At 39.4% G+C, this 17,059-nt stretch overlaps 1 protein-coding gene across 1 annotated transcript; it reads left to right on the plus strand.

The window, feature by feature from the left end:
• The first annotated feature begins 204 nt into the window (after window positions 1–204).
• On the plus strand, window positions 205–16,972 carry ABCG5 (ATP binding cassette subfamily G member 5). Its single transcript, XM_074897102.1, has 13 exons — window positions 205–326; window positions 994–1,115; window positions 1,576–1,712; window positions 1,933–2,031; window positions 2,647–2,779; window positions 4,117–4,256; window positions 5,511–5,640; window positions 8,284–8,497; window positions 8,761–8,966; window positions 9,855–9,993; window positions 13,326–13,511; window positions 15,170–15,288; window positions 16,424–16,972. The coding sequence occupies exons 1-13, from the start codon at window positions 205–207 to the stop codon at window positions 16,612–16,614; spliced, it is 1,938 nt and encodes a 645-aa protein (XP_074753203.1). The 3' UTR covers window positions 16,615–16,972.
• Window positions 16,973–17,059: the final 87 nt, after the last annotated feature.

Consider the following 17,059-nt stretch of genomic DNA (forward strand, 5'->3'; position numbering starts at 1 on the left):
CAGGAAAAAGAAAGAACTGAGAGCCCTTCTATTTTCTTTTGGGTGCTTCCCCAGGTAGTGAGCACTGGGGGCAGTGACCTGCTCCGACCCAGGGACAGAGGGGACCTGCCCCTGCACAGTGCCGGAGGAGACATGGTGGTGGCAACATCAGGCACCTGGCCAGCGGCGGGAGGGAGGGAGCCTGCAGGGCCCCAGCACCGGAGGATGTCAGGCCAAGCGTCTCCCGCCCTGGAGAGGAGCGGCAGCGGCAGGCAGACAGGCGAGGCGAAGGCCACAGCACAGCCCTCTGACAGCATCAGCGTCCGGGACGTCTCCTACACCGTCAGGTAGGGCCAGGGAGGGCGGCATGGTGAGCCCCTGCCCACCAGGAGATGCTCTGACCCCAAGGGCCAAGGGGAGAGGGTCTGGGACCGGTGGGCTTCAGCTCAGTAAAGGAGGACATTGGACATTGCCAGGCTGCCCGCCTCATGGTGCTGGACTGCCCGCCACAGGGATAGAGTCCACGGCTCGGCTCGGGGGAGGCAGGGCCGGCCTGCCCTCCAGAGGGGGTTCACCAGTTCTTCACATGTCTCTAAAGGAGATGCTTTAGAGATTTTTCAAAGGTCATGCCCTTTCCCACTGCCTTTCTTACTGATGCCAGAAGGATAAAGTGAGGCCCTAAGAAAATGGTCAGGTGGATTAATGGCTGGCAAACACTGTCAACAAATGAAGCCTCAGTTCAAATTTCCCCTTTTCATTGTAGTCCAAAAGTCTCCTAGGAGTCATTCTGAAAAATCTGTTCAGACTTCATTTTATCTTCCAGATAATGCTGAAATTAAAAACCTAAAGCCTGGGTGTGGGGGGGAAGACTTTACTTTTTTTTTTTTTTTTCCAATATTTTAAAATCCTTCCAGGCTCCCATCCCACATGCCAATAGCTATAAACCATTCACTTGCTTTACACAAAATTTTTAACTCTTCTCCATTTCATCTTTTTTGCTGTTTTCTTTCCAAGAGAACGTGTTGGCCCGTGGTGGAATGTTTCTTTATATCATAAAAAATGGACCCGGCAAATACTTAAGGATGTTTCATTTCACATAGAGAGTGGCCAGATTATGGGGATTTTAGGAAACTCTGGTAAGTTGTTCCAGTACTATAAAAGACATAAGATCAGAGTTAATACTGGTGACTTCCACAGTGATGTGAAAGTGATTGAGGTCTGTGTTTTAAATAATGAGATTACATCTGGTTTTAACCTCTGCTTTGTAGAACTGTGGTGGTTGGTTTTCAGATCTTCTGATCTTTCAATCTTCTGCCATCTAACTAACAATTATAACTTCAGTAAAAGATAAGGTTACTTATAAACACAAATGTTTCACTATGAAGTGTAAATTTGTATGAATTAAATGCTAGTTTGCACACATTCTAGGTTTCCCACTTCCCCTTAACTAGCTGCATTTTCAGGACCTATTTTAATGTTATTATGAAAAAAATACTTTCTTCTTCTTCTTTTCATGTGTCTCCATCCAAGTGAGGCTACTGCTCTTGAAATCATAAATTTCATCTCATCACGTGATTAGTTTCTTTTGTTTGAAAGGATCTGGGAAAACAACACTTCTGGATGCAATATCAGGAAGACTGGGACATAAAGACAACTTCTTTGGTGAAGTGTACGTGAATGGGCGTCAGCTGAAGAAGGAACAGTTTAGAGATTGCTTCTCTTATGTGCCACAGGTTGATTTCTGCATTTATTTTTGTGCAGTGTTCTTCTTCTCGAGTAAAGAAAGTAAAGTTTGTAGTGTAATGGAGTAATGTAATCTGACTGTGATTTTACTAGTAAATTTGGTTCAAAGCAATTAATAAATTGTATGAATGAATGAAGGTTGTGTGAGCAGGGGCAAGATCTTAATTGCTACAGGACTAACTGGTGCTTCATCTTCACCTTTTTTCCCAGAGTGACACTTTATTAACCTTCCTCACCACACAAGAGTCTCTGACCTACACTGCTTTACTAACTCTTCAGAAATGCTCCAATGACTTCGTCAAAAAGAAGGTTTGTATTTTATTGTCTTCCACCAGAAAGGCAGACATGATGTCATGTAATGCTTTCACCAGTAGCACTTTCCATCCATGGCTGTGTTTCATGTTTATAAGGTTCTGTAATCCTCATTCTGCAAATGGGGAGAAATCCTCCTGCTGAGGTGTAAGATATAAGATCTCTGGTGCAACCTGCCTCTGCAAGGGGCTTGTGCTGATGCTCCAGGGAATCACCGTTATGCTGGGACAAAACTCAGTATTTTATACCTGCCCAGAATAGATGTGTCTTTCTGCTCCCTTATTTTGGAAGCCAGACCAGCACATTATGCTTCATACCTGAACTTCTAGACCCACCTCTGAATACTTCATCTCTTAATGTCAACGAAATCTAAAATTCTACTCATTTCAGAATATATGAAAATAAAATGTAAAAAAAAAAAATATTTAAATAATATATTAAAAATAATTAAATGGCAATGACGCCAGATACCTTCCAACTAGAATGCACGCAAGCAGCATATTGGGAAAGCCATAGCTTAAAATTATGTCTATTTTTCTCGTTTTTTCAATTTGTGCAGAGATACCTGAGTTGGACTGTGTCTAGTGTTTCTAAATAGTAATTATTTTGCAGGTAGATGCGGTTATGGCTGAGCTGAGTCTCAGCCACATTGCTGACAAAATAATTGGAAGCCGTATTTTTGTAGGAATTTCTGGGGGAGAGAGGCGTCGTGTTTCAATTGCAGCCCAGCTATTACAAGATCCCAGTAAGTACCACTGCATGGATTTTCAAAATAAAACAAAGCAGTGTCACTTTGTGCTCTTACCATGGGCCTCTGTAACCACTTTAAAATACAGAAGCATTTATATTCTGTAATTCAGCAAAAGCTAGTCTAGTAAAGACAGAAAAGCATGAGCTATTGAACTTGGAAGTAAACAATTATAAAATCTTAGGGACTGACCATAGGCTTAGACTTGCATTTATCCATTTTAAATCTTTCTGGGCTTGCCCTTCCTGTGTATGCAATGTTGGTTGTGGCACATTAATTTATAGGTTTTAAGTGCATTAGAGCCACACATATGCAAGCCTTGTAGTAGAGTAGCAGCCATTGAGCCATATAGATGTGAGCACCATGTACATTCCAGAGCCAAAAAAATTCCTAAGAATGAAAATCAAAGCAGGGTAACTAGGAGGATTAGCCACAGGAAACAACACTGTAAATTTTGTCAGTTTTGAGATAGTTTCTTAAAGGTGCCAGAATCTGATGGAGTGAATGAATAGCACACATTCATTGGATTCTGTAGTCCTCATAGTGGAGGACTATAGTGCTGAAACTGCATACCAGGCAGGAAGGAGCATGTAAATAGTGAAGTGAGCTATAGTACTGCTACTGATGACTCCTGGAGAGTTCATTGGGTGTAGTTACTGCTCAGTAAGGTCACTGAACGCTATAGTAAACTCTATAGTAATTCTGTGTAGATAAACCTACAGAGAAAGCTCTCCTCCCCCCTTATCCTGATCAAGATTAAACCACCCTATTCTCTGCTATGTCTCATGTATGTAAAAAGAATTGATTTGACTGTAACTTTTATCCTTTCATGTGCAATGAAATAATGAAGAAAACGCTGTAAAAGCCCCCACCTCTCTCATCTGTGGAATTATATATGATGTATCATAACAGCTCTTAGTTTGTTCATAGCAAATTCTGTGTGTATATATAGATTTAATTCAGATTACAATTTCTAGCTAATTATGTCAGTTATATTTACGTTTGTATGGATGCTGAAATTTATCATTATTGTTCTTAGATGTCTACATCAAATTTATTTTGGTAATTTTCAGATTGCACCTGAACTTAAAAAATTATGATTTTGCTCTGATCCTGCAGCATTTTTTTGTGTCCTTTTTCTAGTCATTGAGACTGAATCACTGAAGCTAACTAAAACTGAAAGATCACATCATGGCAATATCTCTGCTTTAGACATGGAACTTTACATGCGAAGTAATTTCTATACTATTTGCCAAACTAGCTTCAAAGGCAGAAGGTATACCATTTGCTCCCCATTTACCTGAGTTTTAATGCTATTCCTTGTCATTTCACAGAGGTCATGCTACTTGATGAACCAACAACAGGGCTGGACTGCCTGACTGCCAACCAGATTGTCTCGCTTCTCTCAGAGCTTGCACACAGAGACAGGATTGTGATTATCACAATTCACCAGCCCCGCTCAGAACTCTTCAGGGTAAATGATACCTACTTGTTTTAACTAGGCTTTTTAGTACCTAGTTTATTTTCAGAATAAAAGTATGAGATCTAGTACAGTTGCCTTCCAGAGGCTCTCTTCCTTCCCCTCAGCATATATACAGGCTTGTCTTGGACTTCACAGCTCTGGCCTTCTGCCAGTCACAGGGCACTTTGGAACACATACTGCCCTGTGAAAATAGTATGCACACTGACTGCATACCTAACCTTTGTGTTATGCAGCTACCCAAATCAAAAACACTGGAAGAAGCCATGTAAATCCCCACAGTGTGCAGGCACTGTAAAAACTACCACTTTGTCTTTATGTAGTCATATTTCAGTAACACTTACAAAGTGAGAGAGATGAAGCTGAGGGGAGGGGAGGGGAGGGGAGGGGAGGCGAGGAGAGGAGAGGCGAGGCGAGGAAAGGAGAGGAGAGGAGAGGAGAGGAGAGGAGAGGAGAGGAGAGGAGAGGAGAGGAGAGGAGAGGAGAGGAGAGGAGAGGAGAGGAGAATAAATCTTCTTTCCTCTTTCTGTCAAGTGATGTGGGTACACCATGGTCATGTGGTGGGGCATGCTTGCCTTGCAGAGCTTGTGCTTGAGCAGAGCATTTCTCCCTTGCCATTACTGTTTCTCACTTTGCTCTTCTGACACATCCACAACCCACCACGTGAATGCAAGGCACCACTTCCCTGGCTGACTGAATTGAGGGGAAGTGGTCATGAAGCCAGAGGAGGGTGACAATGCTTTCCTGGACTGAAAGCAGTCCTGGTGCCTTGGGAATATGGATTGATCATAGCTGATGGGAACCCTGCCCTGGCAAATCTTCACCTGTAGAGCAGTGCTGTTAAAGTCCTTAAGCACTCTGGATAATTTTGCCAACGATTTGGGGATTTTATAGACTGGGGCTATTAAGCACCAAAGGAGGTCAGTCAGTAAGTGAAAGTGCATTAGAAGTGAAGTCAGAAATCCACAGCTCCCATTTCTGCTTGTGGATTTCATCTGTACGCTGCTGTAGCTGACAGTTTTGCGAACCTCTGCTTTTAAGAGCTTAAAGATGTGTCATCTTGCATAACCACCAAGAGGAGTGAAACAAAAGACAAACTTCCTTTGAGAGAAATATACTAAGGAAGTTTGAACGTGTCAAAACTATTTTTTCTGTCAAAGCATTTTAGTTACCAAAACAGTAGCTGTACTCAAGTAGCTGCACTACTTCTCAGTACATTTTGCTAATATATTAATTTTCCCCCCACAGTTATTTGACAAAATAGCCATCATGAGCTTTGGAGAAATGGTTTTCTGTGGGAACCCTATGGAAATGATCACGTTTTTTAGTGACTGTGGCTATTCTTGTCCTGAGCAATCAAATCCTTTTGACTTCTATGGTAAGTATGTCTAAGCTGTTTTGTTAAAAATATGGGTTTCCTTTAGACAAACAAGTTGTTTTCTTCCTCAGATTACAGTCTTTACAGAGATAGAAATGTGTTCAAATTCCTTCCCACCTTTGTAATTATTCTCAGCTCAGAGAAGAGAGAGGGCTGGGCCTGTTGTAACTTCTACTGACTCCATAAAACAGCAAAAGGTCTGAAACACAGCAGAAGGGAGTAAAATAGCAAAAAAAAGGAATCTCAGCTTCATGAAACCTGTGGGTTCCTGACAGCATCTCCTTATTGCTGTCCACTGGATGGTGGAAAATCAATTTGATCTCAAAACTGTGTAAAGTCCCATGCTCTTACAGACTATGTGACACCAAGCAACTGAAAATAGTTGTTGCCTAGGGGGAAGGATGTCAAATAAATATGGGATGACCTGAGGCATCAATTTCCAGAGATTCTGAGTGTGAGGTTTCTGAAAGTTTGGGGAGTTGCTAATACCAGGGTGAGCTACTGGAGTTGAAGAGACAAATGGTTCAGGAGATGATGATAGCAAACTGTTGGCAAAAGCTGAAGAGTGCTCTTTTACCAATTCAGAATGAAAAAAAAGCATCAGCGTGAGACTTAGGAAATGAGGCTTCGTTTTGCTGCAGGGCATCTGTGTACCTGATCCATGCAGATACATGTTTGAAGAGAATGTGTTTGCCTATGTATGTGTACACATATACATACATGTATTATACCTCTCTTTTAAAATCTAGTATGTAGGCTGATTTCTGGCAATACTGGCTGAGCACTAACGCAGGAAATCTGACCAATACAAAAAGCTGCTTTCAGGGGAGGCAGTGTTTTCCTATTGTCCAGATGGCATCCTAAACTCAGAGAGAAGAGAGGATGGTTGTTGACATGAAGCTGGAATGGGATGAAGCTGAAAATGCTGGTGTGACAGTGAGGATACTTTTGCCTTCATGAATTTGAATAGTCTTGAAAAGCAAAGATGATTTGAGATTTAGACCCACTTTTAAAAAAAGCTTGGTAAAGAGAGTACTGCATTCTTCAAATGTCAACCTTTGAATGTGACAAGAAAAGGAAAAAATAGTTTAGAGCAAAGAATCATCAGTATGTTTAGTCTTTGGAAAATTGGTAGTTTATATTTTTTGTGTGATTTAATGATGTGAAGGAAAGGACAGATTCTGATATCATTTACACCAACAGCAGAAGAAAATAGATCTTATGTATTGAGTGTGGATTATATTATTGAAATGTCACATGTTGTGTCTACTAAAAAAAAAGTACAAACACATGGTAGGCATTAGCTATTTGGTCTAGGGACTAGTCAGTGTTATCTTTGTTTTTAAAAACACACCCGGTTCCCATTTATTTACTGTGTGACTTCCAGCAAGTCACAGTGGCTGAGTTTTAAGAAGTGCATCTGCATTTTGGATTGTCACATTTACAAAAGTGAAGACTTAATTTTGGATATGTTTACCATTACAGGCAATTTTGCTGAATTCCAGCTTTCAGAACATGAGGGCAGTATTCATAAGCTTAATCAGGTTTTGAGGACAAATTCAGAATCTTGGATGAGGCCTCCTTTTCATTTGTTCAATTTGTATTTTGAAGTTGAGCAGAACCCTGCAAGACTGAAATCTAAGGATGACAGAAACCTTAGGAATAAATAAAGGATATAGACATCTTATCGGGCATAGAAGATTAATATAAGAATCTGCAGGAACAGCTATTCCTGAGAATGACAGTCTAGTTTTTGAAACCTTAGATAATTCTTTGCTATTAGGGAAAAGGAAAATTTCTAATGCATTTTAACATTATTGCTGATTCCGTATGACTTTTACAAATAGCACACACAAAATTCCCATCTGCCAGTAAAAGAATTGCTGGTGTCAGGAATAGGTATAGGTGGATTTATTAGAAAGGAACATTAACTGTAAAGTATTTACCTTTCATAATTTCCACAGCAGTAAGTAATCTTTTCGGCTTGGGCTGAACCTGCTAGGGGAAATTGGCCTGCTGAACAGCCGCTAACTTCACATTAAACCAGAAGTATGTCTGAGAAGGAGGTGGGTGAGACCCAGTACACCAATACAGTAACAGCTCAAGTAGAGAAGAGCAGCATCTCTGCAGCGTGAGCTCAGAATAACTGAAAAATAAAGCTCCATGGTTATGGAGGAGCAGACAAGGGGGAATCAGGGAGCCATGTCTGAGCATTTGCCTGAGAACTTGAGAAATACATGACCAAAAAGTCATCTCTTCATCCTCATTCATGTTCATCCTGAGCTGGTGCTCTGTCTTGCTCCTGGCAGCAGTAACACTTCACTGGTGGTGCAGCTCTGTGCTGTGCAGGGAGAATGCTCAAGGTCTGACCAGCACACCGCTGAGTCCTTGCATTTCCAGATAAAGGACTTGAACTTCAGGGTCCTACAAAGGCCACAAGACATGGAGATTTGTTGTGGCTGCACAGTTACTCATTCATGCTGGTTCTAAATAGAAGGGAGGTGTAAAAGAAACCTTGAATACTTTGAGTGGACCTTTTCTTCTTTGCAGCTTTTAGGATAGAGACAAAGAAAGGTTAGTTGCAAGGGGGGAAAAGATATGAAAGCGATGTGTATATATAGTAAATGCTTTGTAAATTTACAGTGGATCTGACATCTGTGGACACCCGAAGCAAGGAACGTGAACTTGAAACCTACAGTAGGGTTCAGGTAATTGTATCAGCCTACAAAAACTCGGAGATCTTCAGCAAAGTACTGGCAGCCATTGAAAGAACAAAGTGCATGAAAGAACTGCCACCAATACCATTCAAAAACAAAGACTCACCTGGTGCCTTTTACAAATTATGGATTCTTTTACGGTAAGACTTACCCCCCCCCCCCTTTTTTTTTAAAAAAAAGAAAAATATTTTTTCTTATCCACTAATTTTTCTGGGTTTTTCCTCCATATGTAAATGCACTTTCTTGGATATTTTGGTCTACCACTGTACTTGTTCCTGTCTTTTTTAATATATTACCTTTTTGTGAACAGTCTATGTAACATTTGTTCAAAGCTAAATACCCTGCCAAGATGTGGTCAGTCATAGCTAACAAATGCACCATTATTGTTTTGTTTCATTATCAGGAGAACAACAAGAAACTTCTCCAGAGATAAGATGGGCATCATCATGCGCCTCCTCCAGAACCTGTTATTTGGCTTATTTATAGCATTTTTCCTTCTTAGACTAAGGAATGACCTGGTAAAAGGAGCTGTGCAGGACCGTGTGGGGCTTGTCTACCAGTGCGTGAGTGCCCCCCCCTACACAGGGATGCTCAATGCTGTTGCCCTTTGTGAGTTTCTGTCCTGTATTATGTGCAGCAGCAGGTACTGCTGTCACTATTTTGTAAACAGGAAAAAGCCTTTTTTAAAGAGAGTAATTTAAAGGATCTTCACAGTTTTAGGTAATAGAGCAGAATCGGAAGCATGAAATTAAATGTGAAGCAACAGGAAGATTTGCACCACAGACAAAAATTAGCCCATCAGAGGGGCTCCAGGTTCACTGCAGTTAATGAAGGAATATACCCTGATCCCCGTCTCTCCCAATTACAACATGGATGCTTTATTCTGAACTGTGCAAGAGCCCTTGACTTGTCTGCATGTAGCATTATAAAGGCAGGACAAAGTCTAAGTCTGTAGTTAACATCTTAAGTGAGATCAAAACCAAAGACATGGAAAGGATGGACGTACAAAACAGCTTTGACAACATTTAAGCATAATTAGATTTAAGAGTATTCTGTGATGATTAAATTTTTCCTGGAGGATGTTTCTCTTAGAACTGTCATAGTAATACCAAGAGTAGTTTATATTTACAGCCCTAAAAACTACTCTGCTCATACGGGGAACATACACTGCTGTCATCGCCTTGAGATCAGAACACCTCAAGGAATTTTCCAGTGATGGCAGTTTTTTCATGTCTTTAATTTGTATCTGCAAACAGACAAGGCTGCCCTGCATGCGTTAAGCCTCTTTCATTAAGCTTACCAACATGTGCAATCTGCAAGGAGCATGTTTTGCATTTAGTAGCGGGGGGAAAAGGGATCAGACTGCTTTAGGCAGAATGTTTCTGATATATTCCCAAAGTTGTCTTTGTGCTTCAGGTCAGTTTTGCTAGCAAAAAATCTTGGTCTTGTCTCATTATTCAATGGTGATTTAATTTAATTTTTATCTATTTAATCCAGTTCCACCTTTACGTGCTATGAGTGACCAAGAAAGTAAAGATGGCTTGTATAAGAAGTGGCAAATGCTTTTAGCCTATATAGTACATTTCCTGCCCTTCAGTGTCATCAGCGTGGCAATTTTCAGCACCTTTATATACTGGTAAGCACTTGTACCATCTACTGGATTGTTATTTTCCTTTTGTTATCTGTTTCAATTCCCATGTCAGCAACAGGCCCCCTGGCATGGCTTCCTGCTATTGTTTCTCAGAATGATTACAGAGAAAGCTTAAGGAAAGATGACAAAATTTTAGCCCTTCTCTTTCAGGCAGTGTTAAAAAACGTTCTGACTAAGTTAAGAGTTCTCTAGGTAACTAGGGAAGTTTTAATGGTCCTGGAACATTTATCATTCTTGTGTCATACCAAAAGCAGGAAGTGTCATTTTACATTACATTTAGAAAGACAGGAAATAAAAAAAAGCGACAAAGACAGCAGTAGGTATGATTGTTACAAAGCTTTGTGTTTCCTGGGACATTTGGGGTTTAGCTCCAGCATATGGAAGTGATCAGACCTGGATCGCTCTCTTCGACTCTCCAGAGAAAGGCACTAAAGTAGGGAAGAAGGGATTTGATTGTAATGCTTACATTTTCCCCCCAGTACATTAATTTCCTCGTATCATTTTGAAGTAGTACCTCAGAATGATGAAATATTTCATTTGTTCATTGCCTTATCTATCATATAGGTCTGCTCTTCTTTGTTTCAGTTCCATTAGTTTCTCACCTTCCACTTCCTTATTCTGAACTCTAATTAGAGTCCATGGCTGCTTATGCAAGCTAATAGCAAAATAATAAGAACCAATTTCTGTCTTTCAATCTTTTTCTGGGTTTTTTGCTTGTTTGTTTTCTTAATTATGAAAGGAAACGTGTAGTGCACTAAAGTTAATTTTTGTTTTCACATGACAGTTGGTAGTAAAGTTGCAAATCAGATGGCAGTCTATAGTAAAACGTGTACAAATGAATACCAGGCTTAGTTTGTGTCCTGGGTACATGCTCTCTGGTTAGCTGTTGAGAAATGATACGTGGATAGACCCTTGTAAAAGAGATAAATGCAGGAGCTATTCTGCTGTAGCTGTGTGTGTCAGTGCTCTTATTCTGCAAGAAGATGCCCTTGGGCAGTTTGAAAATGGAGGAAGTAAAACTGCACCAAATCACTTGGACTACTGAATGAGAACTTCTGCACAGGGAGCTAGTCTGCCATGGGAATTTTTCAATAGCTGTTTTTCCAGCTAGAAAAACTCAGGAAAAAAGATCACTGTTATCTTCTTCCTCCTGGTCTGTAGTAGTTAATGAGGGGAAGTGCTCAGCACTCACCTAATTCTTTCCATTTGGGATCTCAAGCACTGTCAGCTCCTAGATGAAAAGACAAAAGCCCTGAGAGGAGATTTCTGATCCTCTAGATGTGAGTACTTGCATGTGTGGTTTGGTTTTCTGTAGTTTGGTGCTGATATTAGAAGTAGCAGTTTTGTTCAAGCACAGCCCTCTTTCTCTTCGTCCCCTTAGCTACCTGGGCTTTTATTTCTGCAAGCTGTCGTGCTGCCTGCTTCGGGCAGTGCTCCCTGAGAAGTCCTTTTTCACAGACAAGCAGAAATTACTCCTCCTCCCACTAAGTGTTTAACCAGAACCCTTCCGTTTCTACCTGCTAGTGAGCTGGTTGCCAAGAAGGCCGCCATTTGGAAAGCACCTTTTCAGGCTCAATGCGGGAAGGTTTGTGGAGCTCCTGAAGATCACAAGCCACTGTTTGTCATGCTCCCTCCTTAACAAACAGGCAATTCATAGGGGCAGAGACTTTGCCCTTGTGCTTTGGTAGCTTCAAACACAATCAACAATAAAGAGTGTGGTTCCGGTTAATGGATTGTATTTGCAGATATTAGCCTCCACCTATCTTTGCTATCTTGTGGCTGGAAGCCATCAGTGATGTGTCAAAGTGATTTCGTAGTGCCCTTAGACCTCTTAGGGCAAGCAGTTTCATTTTGAAGATTGTACCTGTGCAGGACTAAACTTTCCGGCTGGACTAACTTTTGGAGGGGCTTTGATAGCCTCTGGTATGTGTTCTTACAAGCCATTTCTCTCAGAGTTTGTGTTTGTAGGATCAGACAGACCCAAACTCTTACCTGATCAGACACAAGGCAGGTCTGGCTGAGAACAAATACAGCCACTTTTGCAATCGAGTAAATGTACTCTGTTTATGCAGATTCTCCTAGCTAAAGGTACTTCTGGGAATTGTTCTAAAGTTTATATCATCTTACCATTCTATTGCTGTAATATTTCCTCTTCTGAGGTGTTTGGGGGTTTTTTCCTTCTCTTTTAGGCTTTCTTCTTTCTCTATTCCTACCTCAAATTTACTAGTCCATATCTACATAGCTCTGTGTACAATATTAGATCACCTCAGAGAAGATGGCACTTTTATGCTAGGACTTTGTAAAGCTTGTTTCTTCTGCACCAATCTGTGATTAAAGGTTGTCAATAGCTGCTAGCTTGTGGAATGTTTAATACTTGAAGAGTCAATGTTCAGCCATATATTTATAATAGAGATTATTTTGGTGTTATGAAAAATGCTACAGAAAAGCCTGTGAGGGAAATAAAACTTCTATTTTAAGACCATGTTCAAGCATCGCAGATTAAAAAAAAGACATAAGGCCTTGCATCGCACAATGAAAAAGAAAATAAAATGTTAAATAGCTGCTTGTTAGCTAAGTAAGGCATGCAGTCTGTACCTAGCATGAGGCAATTTTGGTATGAGGTATTTTGGAAAAAAGAGTAATATGTCACCATGTAATAAAAGGTTTTGTCATCCGTCATATACACTGTAAACCTGAATTAACTTTGCCAAGCAATTGCTGGCCTCTCTTAACTTTTTAATCTTTCGTACAGATTGGGAGGACTTTATTCATTTGGTTAGCTAGGGAAAAGCTGGGAAGAGCATGTTGTGTTAGAGTGCAGGAGTATGGAGGAAATTCCATTTGGATGAATTACATGCGTGGTGAATTCAATTAGCCTTCCATTTAACTGAATATATCCATTTTTGCATTTGCATGCACAGTATCAGAAGTGCAAAATTCCATCTGTTAATTATCTGCATTAAAGACATTCTTTAAATACGTGACTTTTGTAAATAACTCTCACTGCATAGACTCTGAAAGGAGGAAGACATTTAAGGGACTGTAAAAGCCACAGTTGGTTGTCTTGAAACAACATGGATTTCTGCTACAATTACATCTTTACATAACCCTCTTTAATCTAGATGGAGAAAACCTAATACATCTGCCTTTATGGCACAGTAAGAAGGGGATGTCCTTTCTGTTAAGGCTCCAAACATACTAAGGGTTTAAACTGTTCACTTAATGAGCTGTAATTGCAAAAAATAAACAAAAGCTAAGTTCCAAGTTTAGAACCAAAACGCTGTTTTTTAAATCTTCTTTTGCTCATTTTTGTACAGGACTGCAGGGTTGTATCCTGATGCTTCCAGATTTGGAATTTTCTTTGCTGTTGTCTTAGCGTCTCATATAATTGGTGAACTGCTAACACTCGTTATACTTGGCGTGGTTCAAAACCCAAATATAGTCCAAAGCGGAGTGGTGCTACTTAATTCGGCAGGTGTGATAGTGGGAACAGGACTAGTAAGGTAGGAAAAAGTTTTATTTCCTAATGGTGTTAATGTTAAAATAATCTACCTATAGAAGAGTTTCATGAACAGTCTGTGTTGCAGAAACACAAGTAACACACAGGGGCAGTGGAAAGAGAGTGTGGCTGAGATACGCTTCAGAGGTAGAACTACCTAATCATGTTAGACCTTGTACTGAACACATTGCTTCAGATATCAACAAATTTTTTTTTTTTTTTTTTGCAAATAAATTGAAGATAAAGCTGAGCAATTAATATCTGTCAGTTCAGCTGAATTCTTTTAATTGTGCCAATATTATGACATGAAAGGCTGTGCTCATTAAAGGAGCCTATCAAAAAAAAGTTCTGACAACTTCTAGTAACTGCTGGAATTTATCAGACATTAAGCACTGGGAATGATGGCTTAAAAAATTAAGTTGTTCTCAACTATCTTATTAGTGTTATTCTCCAGTTTAGCCATTAAACTTTTCAGACACTTTTTATACCTGTGCAGACTGAATACATAAAAATAATCAAGTAGTGTAGTAAGTACATGGGAAAGTTATGATTCACTTGCTCTACTACTGTGCAAATAAATGTTTTTGAACTGTAATTGTATGAACTTCGAGCATTTTCTCCTTGTATTTGTCAATACTGAAATTACTGGTTTTTTGAGAAACACACCAGAATAAATATATTATTGTCAAAAGTTTTCCTGAGATGTTGAGCAAATAGGATATGCTCACCTGAGATCTTTCCAGTGGCGATGAAGTAAGCTTAACAATAGATGATGTCAAGTTGTCTTCAAAAAAATCATGAGTATTCACAAAGTTGATGATGCTTTATCTCTTCGAAGTTGATCCCAGCTAATACTTTCTTATCAAATAAAACTAGATTAATATCTAATTATTTGGTCCCTGCCTGATTTCAGGAAGATGTATGTTTATAGTGATAAGACAGCTATTCCTTCTACCATAGTCTAATGCCTTAATGATAACTTTTACAAAGTATTAGAGTGGTTTTCAACCTTATTTTACAGTGGAGACATTGCTAATTAATATTCTGAATCTCTTTGATTAAACTTCATAGGCAGTGAAGGATATTAAAAATAGCATTGAGATTTGGGTTGGTGCTTTTTTCTCATCATTTGTTTAATTATAAAGTCTTGCAGCATTTTAGGTTCAGAAATTGCCCAGTCTTGTTGAATAATGTTATTTCAAAATTTGCATACTTTGTTTTTCTTCTCATTTTTTCTTCATTTTTGTTTTGTAACTATTGTTCCAGTGAATCGTTATTCAGTCTTTTTTGGTTTTGAAGATGGAGTTAGGGGGTGGTGGTTTCTTACTTTGGAAGCAGCAATTTTTGCAACTAAGGTTTATATTGGGTCTTGTCATTTTCAGTTTATCACTGCAATGTGAATAACAAACAACTTCATAGAATTATTTGTGACTGTCCATAAACAAGTCAGGGCTGAACGTTATGACACTGTACCAAAGTCAGAGACAGCTTTCATGGTTGTCTCTTCATTTAGCACTAAGACAGACTTTATGTTTGAAAATCCTAGAGGTATAGCCAATAACTGTTTCTGTAGCAGGCTACGACCAAAACTTGTTTTAATTTGGAGTAGAATTATCTCTTGGAGTGTAGCAAAAGCCAGTTTAACTTCTCTGTTTCTTTAAGGACCATCGAAGAAATGCCAACAGTTTTTAAAATACTCAGTTATCTTACCTTTCAAAAATACAGCAGTGAAGTTCTTATAGTCAATGAATTTTATGGCTTAAACTTCACATGTGGTAAGTGTTCAAAGAAAAAAGAAAAAAAAAAGCAGCCTTAAGTCCATTGTAAACAATTTTTAATGAGATGTCCATGCTTATTTTCCTTCTACATACAATAAAAGTATCCTGATAAAGATAACTGGTGAGTTGTTAAAAAAAGCTTATTAATTGGTAAAGACTATATCAGCAAGCTAGACAAAATTTTGACTCTTTTTTTTCTGACCATTTCTCATTCTTTCAGCTTTTCATCTTTCTCTTCCTCACCTGTTCTTTTATGCCCCCCGTGGGGGCATTTTGGAAGGTAGACTTTGCAGCCTGTTAGGAGCTTATCATAGCAGTGTTACACAAATACAAGATCGATAGAATTGCACAATGTAAGATCAAACATCAGTGCAGGGAGCACTGCCAGGTAACACCTGACCAGATGTTTCCTCTAACGCTAGCGAGGCGTCAGTTCAGATACGTTACCAGGGCACATACTGAGCAGCTGGGATCTGTCAGGCTGCACGTTGCCGGTTGTGAGCATGATGACTGGCAAAAAATCAGAATGGATCAGGTAGGCAGGGTCAGTAGCTAACATCCATCAGTGGGGGTAAAACTTACAGCTTTAGACCTACCCTAAGATATTGTGGGCTTTACAGCCTGGTGTCTGTGCTCCTCTCTGAGGCTAGATGTTCCTTATCCATTAATCTCTCCAGTCCCTCTTCAGTACAAGAGCACAGATGGCAACTATTAGAAAATAAATCCATGACCTCAGTAGTAATAATAAGCATGTGCCCTTCAGACAGGCTCCATTTCTCAAATTTTGGAAGCACTCAACAAATCTGAACACTGTAAGTCTGCTGCATTGGGCAACTTGCTTCTTGACGCCCCTCCAGATAATGTGTCTCAAAAGCCATAAATAATCTTTTGTTTGCTATGAACAAAACAGAACGCTCCTAGTGAACCTTCAAAAAATATGGCATAGATTAACTGCAGAAACATGTGGCTTGTCTGTTCTTATTCCAAAATGATGGGAAACACTGCCGTGGGTATAGTTCGTCATTAAAATAATGTCAGGGCTACGTATATTAAATGCATGAGCTAGATACTGAAGCCTGAGTTTTCATTTTACTGATTCACCTACTAAAGAAATTATCTTTTCTTTTGACAGGTGGAGCCAACAGTTCCACTGCAATTAATGCTGCGTGTATTTTCTCTCATGGCATTCAATTCATTGAAAAAAACTTCCCCGGTGCAGTGTCCCGGTTCACAATTGATTTCCTAATACTCTATGCTTTTCTACCAGGACTTGCCATTATAGCAATTCTGAGCTTCAAAATAAGAGAGAGAATTACTGGCAGGCAATAAAAAAGTAGCCGTTCTAACCACACTTTGAACTTTATTATGGTTGAAGGCTTAAATCATTGGATTTTACACAGAATTTAAGTGAGATATATATATATATAAACACAATCATCTTCTCATGTCTGTTTCTAACTGGATGTTTTTCATCTTGGAAAACAATGTTCTCTGAAGGGTGTGAATGGCTTCCTGCTATTGGTTTTCTTACCCTACTCCCAAATCAGCCCTACTCAATGCTATTACATGTTTTAAGGGACTTTTTGAAATTTAGGCAGCTGTTGTTGTCAATTTTTAACAATGTAGCAATGGTGCTCTATTTTTTTTCCACACTATTTTGTTTTTTAACCATTACCAATAAGCAGAGGAGTACAATTGCTAGGAAATCTCATTTCTAGAATTGTATTTTAAGTCCTGTGCTTTGTTTTGATACCATTTTTGGGATTTGCAGAAA

Source organism: Athene noctua, chromosome 1, assembly GCF_965140245.1.
Source record: "Athene noctua chromosome 1, bAthNoc1.hap1.1, whole genome shotgun sequence".
Classification (NCBI taxonomy): Eukaryota; Metazoa; Chordata; class Aves; order Strigiformes; family Strigidae; genus Athene; species Athene noctua.

Coding starts and splice junctions, on each gene's coding strand:
- ABCG5 (XM_074897102.1), top strand. CDS start 205: ATGTCAGGCCAAGCGTCTCCCGCCCTGGAGAGGAGCGGCAGCGGCAGG. Junction 2,780..4,116: donor CCAGCTATTACAAGATCCCA/GTAAGTACCACT, acceptor GTCATTTCACAG/AGGTCATGCTACTTGATGAA. Junction 8,498..8,760: donor AAATTATGGATTCTTTTACG/GTAAGACTTACC, acceptor TTTCATTATCAG/GAGAACAACAAGAAACTTCT.